The sequence below is a fragment of the Gavialis gangeticus genome, unplaced genomic scaffold (assembly GCF_001723915.1).
Source record: "Gavialis gangeticus isolate Ggan-Ray unplaced genomic scaffold, GavGan_comp1, whole genome shotgun sequence".
NCBI lineage: Eukaryota > Metazoa > Chordata > Crocodylia > Gavialidae > Gavialis > Gavialis gangeticus.
In genome coordinates this window covers 52,154,437-52,161,242 of record NW_017729025.1, presented here as the reverse complement: position 1 = coordinate 52,161,242, position 6,806 = coordinate 52,154,437, and the positions used below count along the sequence as shown (strand labels likewise).

Genomic DNA, 6,806 nt, shown 5'->3' with positions numbered 1-6,806 from the left:
TTTTTCTTTTTTTTAAAAACTTTCAGCCAAGAGTGATTTGTCTTCTGAGTCCACAGCTGAACACAAACACCACTATGTCTTTTTTCTTGGGTGAGAGCAGTACTGGTCCCCAGTAGCAGCATCTGGAATTCTGTACAGTGCTCTAGAGTGCCTGTTTTGCCTGTTGAGTCCCAAGTTTGATCTTAAGTCCTTAGAAGTTTTTGCTTGACTGGCTAAGGGGCGAGGTGTTACAGCAAGGCTTTTCTTTCCTTGGCAAAATACTATAAGGCCTAATCTTATAAACAAACAAACAAACAAACAAACAAACAAAAACAAATAAAAATGACTGAGATGACTAAGGCCCGAATCCTGTAAGGTGCTGTATGCTCTTAATGTCTCTTTTTTTCATGGGGAAGCAAGACCTCTTGTGTTCCCTCACAACTGCAGACAAATATTCCATACTGGAATGATTTATCTTCAATTAATATGTGCCATGAGGGATAGAAAAAAATAGTTGGTTTTGTTGGAGGCAGCCAGAATTGGTTATGGGCAGTAGATTGTGGCCTCATGCCAAAATAAAGAGGAGAGAGATCCTTGGAGAGCAATTGGTGTGAAAGAACCTGGGTTCTATTCCTCCTGTTGCCACTGACTTCCTGGGCACATCACATATTCTCTCTGTGCTTCAATTGCCTTGTCTGTACAAGATGGTAATAATAATACTACTTACTGTATCTCACAGGTAGGTTGTGAGAATTAATCCAACAATATAAAGTGCTTTAAGAACTCCTGATGTGGGTTGATATAAGGGCATAGTTTCTTTCTTTATACACAGCATATCACATGCTCCCTGCCAGCCCTGGCAGATATAAATTTATAGAAAAATAATACATATAATACATTATTTTTCCATAGGAAAGGCAAGTGGAGGAGCTATTGTTGCTTCAGAGCCATGCACATGCTCACAGCTCTGTTAGCAAAAAGGGGAACTAAAATATTACTCTGGGCACTGAGGCTTCATAAGAAGCTCTGTTGCCTTTTCATTGTTGGCCAGGAAGATTTACATTAAGGAGGAAGACTTTTCTCCAAAACCCTGCAGTTTTGTTAACATAATGTTTTACTATGTCCCTGGGAATTAGATTAGAATTGCTAACATGTGTGACTCTGCTCAATACCTTTTGGTGGCTTGTTAAATGCTTGGTAGCTAAGCTAGAACAGTATCAAGTACTTTGTCTTCTTAGATCAAGTGACTAATACAGCAGTTAATCTCCTCAGAGACAGACAGTGAACCCAGAGTTCCCCTTGAGCAGTCACTGTTAATGTCAATGTAAATCTCTTTATTTATTCTTCTTCTTATTATTTTAGTGAACACAAATCCCTAGTTCTGCCTTGTGTATTAGAAGCAGGATCACAGCTGCCTTTCACCAGCTCTTCAGAGCGTGCTCAGGGGACAGCAAGGTCTTGTGAGCAGAACAGGAAACTGGGGTTCTGAATCCCCAGGCTTTGCCTTCAACTCAGCCAACAACTGTGTGACCCTGAAAAGTCACCTTCCTCATTTATAAAATGCTGTTAATGGTGATGCTGACCTGCCACTCTGGACTTATGAAGCATTTTTGAGGAAGGTGTCAGAGTACTTTAAGATCTCTTATTAGAAAGAAATAAGTAAAAGTATTATTATTGTCCATTCTTTAAAGATGAATAAAATAGAGTTGGGGCATGATGTGACTGCATTGCTATTTCACATAATTCCTTCAAGCAAATATTAGTTCCTGAAAATCAATCCATGACTCTCTAAAATACCTAGGAATTCAGTTTTGCAAGAGGAGGGATACATCCTCTTTTGCATACTTTTGAATTGTTTTGGCCTGCATAGATCAGAACAGGGCTGGGACATAAAGTGTCCATTCACTGCACTCCCTTATTGTTATTTAATATGGCTGCATAGCAGAGTTTCTGCCACAAGGGAAATACTTTCCTCAGATGTAAATTCTCAGGTACAGCTTCCCCATTACTCCAGATGGGATTAAAAATGAACCCCAAAGTCCTGTTAAATCGAATTTGATATTGTTGATAAGAGATATGACATATCTAGTTCCCCTTAGCTTTATATCATTGCCAACAGCTAGCTGGGCAGTGGAAGCCAAACCTGTGAGGATAACAGTGACCTCTTTATGGTGGGGCATTCAGGAATGGAGACGTAATCTTGAAGACAGAAGGCAAGAAGGTTAATATTGTCAACCTTCTCTCCCTTGTTCTAAAATGTATGATGCATGCAATTACCCTCCTTCCTACAGTATAGGGTTGTTTGAAATCTTGTACTCCCAGGTGGCACAGGTGAGCTACAGGAAAATACTGGTCTTCCATGCACAATATGCCTTTCCCCAGTGGCACAGATTCACTTGCTTTAAAGAAATCTGCTGATCAAGGGACTGGACAGACAGCTCCAGGATCTTGGGTCATCATCTCACCAGTCTTCGGCCAAGGGAGTTTTTGTTTGTTTAGGATAATTCTGGAGACCTAATGGCAGTGTTGTTCTAAGAAACAAGGAGAGGGATGGTGGTGGGTGGGAGGAGGGATCTCTGCTGGGGTCTGTCCTGAGCGGGGCAGGCAATGTGTGTACATCAGTGAGGAAGGTACTTGGTGGTATGGGATGCACCCTGATGGGCTTTTGAAAAGTAAGTATTGAACCATTTTAATTTTGATCCACTTTTCTATGAGTGGTATGGAAACGTGGGGATGGGGGCCAGGGAGTGGGGAGGAGAGGCAGCTCCCTTCCTCGTTAACAGTCTAGCCGGCATGGTTTCCCATAGAGTCCTGGTCATATTGTCCTCTCTCACTCTGTGTGTGTCGGGCGCCCCACGCCTTTTTTTTAAAAACTAACACTAGACCATTCATGCAATGTGTCATTTTTACTAACCAACTAATGTACTAACACCCTAACGACTCATCTTTGCTTTTAGTTATTTTAATTAACAATCGTTCTGTTCACGATTTTTTAATTTCCTTTCTTCCCCCTTTTCCGCAAAGCACTCAGGCATTGGACACGCTATGGTAAACAAACTACATTGTCTGGTAGATATCATTCTTATTGTCTCTTTTTTTGGGTTTGCCGTGTGTTACCTGCCTTTTCCTCCCCTTGCCCCCTTTTTCCCCTTTCCCTTTATACTTACTTCCTCTTTTAATTTTGTTTTGATTTAATCTTAAGCACATTTTTTTCTTTTTACTTTTTAAAGATTTTTTTCTATAAGAAAAAAGAAAACAACAAAAACAAACAGAACCGTTCTGCAAATGGGGTTTGGTGATTTCTTTCCTTGGTTTCTTCACTTCCCTCTTTTGTTCTTTGGTTCAGTTTCTCACCCCAATAATTTTTTCTTTCTTTTGCTTTTTGGTTTATCTTTCTTCTCTCTTTTTGTTTTGCTTTTGACTCTCAGAAGGTTTTTAGATCAACACCATCGCAGGGCCTCTAGTTTGCTGTGGTGAAGGCTCTTTTTCTCTCATCCTTTTGTTGTGGCAGCAGCTGTTCTAGGCAAACTGGCCAGAGTTTTCCTCTTTCTCCCCACTTCCCTACCACTTCCCTGCCTCTCTCACACTTACTGTTTCTCTGACCTTCCACCTGCCGTGGCCGAAAGGAGCTCAGCCGGTTGTTTGTTTCAGTACACACTCTGCATGGCATGTCCACGTCTGGTGATCCACCCCTCTCCTACTGGCCTCAATCTTTTTTCCTCCATCTCCCTGTCAAATCACTAACAACATTTAAACAAAACACATCAGTTTCACTTGCTTCTCTCCCTCCCTCCCTTACCCTTCCCCATTCACCCTCCATGTGTTTTGGGGGTTTTGGGATTTTGTGGATTTTCTTTTTTTTCTTTTTTTTCTTTTCTTCTTTTTCTTTTCTGATTAGTTTGTTTTCCATTTGGCTTTTCATTTTTGATGATTGCATGCAAGTGTGAAGTAGATTCCTCTCTCTCTCTCTCTCTCTCTCTCTCTCTCTCTTGCTTTTTCTCTTTCTCTCTCTTACTCTTTCTGGGCTCCAGATTATACTGGCATGGGCGTGTCAAAGTGCGGTGTATGCACGCTTTGCATTTTCTCTCTTTCTCTCCTTTGCTTCTCTCACACTTGTTGGTGTGTGGTTGATTTGATTCAATTTGTTTTGTTAATTTCTTTATTCTTTTTATTTGGGTTGTGATTCAGCTCTTTTAAAGTTGATTTGTTCCTTTATTTATTTACTTTTTTGGTGGTGGTGGGTGGTGGGTGTGTCTCTCTGTAGGTACATGGCATGCACATCCATAATGTATTGAAAGTGAGATCCCTCTCCCCTACCCTTCCTGAATGCATGATCGTTAGTGTGCCGTGAGCAAAAAAAAATAAAAATCAAAACCATAACCAAAAATATCAACTTCGTCTTCATTAGTGCTTTTACTAACGACCGTAACTAACAATAATCATTAAAATAAATGCTAATCAATCATAAAAATCAGCTAAGACAAGCAGTCTTTTCCAAGGACAGTTCCATTTTCTAGCCTGATAACATGGAGAGCATCTAGACGGGTAGAATGCCTGCTTGGCTTGAGAGTGCTAAGGTAATAATGCAGGGATAATAGAAGCTAGGTGGTTTCTATTATGGGCAAAGCAGACCAGAAAATGGAACGTCGCTGCACAAAAAATAACAAAATAATCAAAAAACAAACCTCATTAATAAAAGTGACATAAAACATAGGGGAGGTGACTTGCCTTGTTCAGGACTGTAAGGTCATTGCTGGGATTTTTTTTTTTTGGTTTGTTGTGTCCCTTGAACAGGTGACAATCTCTGTAGATGGAATCCTCACCACAACAGGTTACACACAAGAGGACTACACCATGCTCGGCTCAGATGACTTCTTCTATGTAGGAGGGAGCCCCAGTACAGCAGATTTACCTGGCTCTCCAGTCAGCAACAACTTCATGGGCTGCCTCAAAGAGGTAAAGTTTTCATGCTAATGATATTTTACTGTTTGCTAACTGCTTTTTGTGAGGATTGGGGGCTGGGAGTTGGTTTCCCCAAATTTTCTGTGGTGCCTGCTCCTTGTTGTATCCTGAATGTCTTTAGCTGGAGCTGAATCATACAGTGACACTGCAACTACTGTGTGATAACAGGGTGATAATCATCCGCCAGAAATAAGGCTTCGGCAGTGGAGGCTAGGACCTTAGGTTCTGTAATTAGGCCTGTCTTGCTTGAGTTACAGAAAAATTTCAAATAACAGTAAGGCAGTTGCCTTTGCAAGGCTGTCAGCCACTAAATGGTATACATGAGTAAATATTAGGATTGTATCTGAAGGAGACAAGGCAAACCGTTTTCTGCTGCTAACCAGCATTTTCTGTGGTAAAGTGGAAAAAAGCATAGTCAGTCAAAATGTGGTGTCCTTGCTAAGTTACTTAACACAGGAATAGGAACAGTACTAGCTAAAATACTGAAGTGATTGTCCCTAAAAGTACAACGTATGATGTTAAAGTTACAGCCCAAATATGATTAGCGTTACCGATGGCACTGTAGTGATCAACATTAAGCATTTGCCAGTGTTCTTCTATGAAGTTGGTATCTAAGTATGTTGTTTCTTTATTTAGGAATCACAGTTATTGCATCATCCTGTAGTAACCGTTGCCATATGTTGACTTTTTACTGATACCTAATACCAGGGCCTTCTGGCTGAGGGTTTCTTGACCCCCTGTGTCATTGCACACACCATTGTTTTGGAAGTTTTCTGTTGAAGAACATTGTAAATTTTGAAATAATTGCTCTAGACAGCTTTTTAGTCAATTTAGAATAGGGGTTGCTTTCAACCACAGTCCCCATACCACTGCAATTCCAAGAGATGTGGTTGAGTCTCTGGTTTATGAAGTATATCTGGTTTGGTTTGTAGCCATAGATTAGGTGCCAGTAAGCCCTCCCTCTTTTTATCAGGATATATGGAAAGGGAAGGTAGAAGAAGTGTTTCTTGCAGAAGCAATGAAATGAATAGTTTTAAGCCAAGTGCTTTTTTAAACCTATAATTGCATGACAATTGTGTCATCTCACAAATGGGTATCATACATTTGGAGACAGGATGTTCCCAACAGGTTGGATGTTGTATCAAATCTGCCAGGTGTGTCACTTGAATGATATCCCTCAGAGTGCTTGAACTGCTGTTTTCCCTAACCTCCAGGGTCAGATGAAGGGGATGCATACATGTTTCTGGAAATTAGCATCTGCTTTGGATGAACTCTTATGTAATAAATAAAACTTTCCTGCTGCTTGAGAATGTGATTTCTCTTGACAAGGGACTACATCTTTATGTCTTTCTGTAGTGTAGGGCCTCATAGGCACTGAGTATAAAGATACCAGTTGAAGTCGATAAAAGAGGGCATGTTCTTAGTATCTCTGAAAATCCAGTGTCTTAACCTATTTTGAAAGTACTGGTAATAAAAGGAGAGGCTATTTTTACCTCTAAGTCAAATCACGGGAATAGAGAAAACAACAGCAACTGTATTTAATCAGTTGTATTTTGGTAATACACACGAGATGCTGCGAACTATTTATGCATATGCAGTCTGTCCTGGTCCTGTAAAACTTAGTCTAATATGACAAGCAATCTAAGAAGGTTAGACAAGAGACATTCAAATACTTGTTTGCAACCCGTTTTCATCGGCAGTGATAGAAATTGTGTGGCGAGCAACCATACTTGCCTGTCATTGGGTGTTGACCTGATATCAGCTGATTATTGTCAGATTGGCCGTAGTGACAGCCATGCAGTTATCTCTCATAAAGATGTGCATGCAATATACAGGGTCTTCATAAAGTCCTTGTGCACTTTTAA

At 40.4% G+C, this 6,806-nt stretch overlaps 1 protein-coding gene across 9 annotated transcripts in view; it reads left to right on the top strand.

Annotated features, from left to right (window-relative positions):
* NRXN3 (neurexin 3) overlaps positions 1-6,806 on the top strand; it is a 1,732,637-nt gene that overhangs the window by 514,572 nt on the left and 1,211,259 nt on the right. For all 9 annotated transcript variants that reach the window (XM_019518706.1, XM_019518711.1, XM_019518705.1 and 6 more), the window contains exon 7: positions 4,774-4,935. In XM_019518706.1, the coding sequence (XP_019374251.1) occupies positions 4,774-4,935 (162 nt within the window). The remainder of the gene's footprint in view (positions 1-4,773; positions 4,936-6,806) is intronic.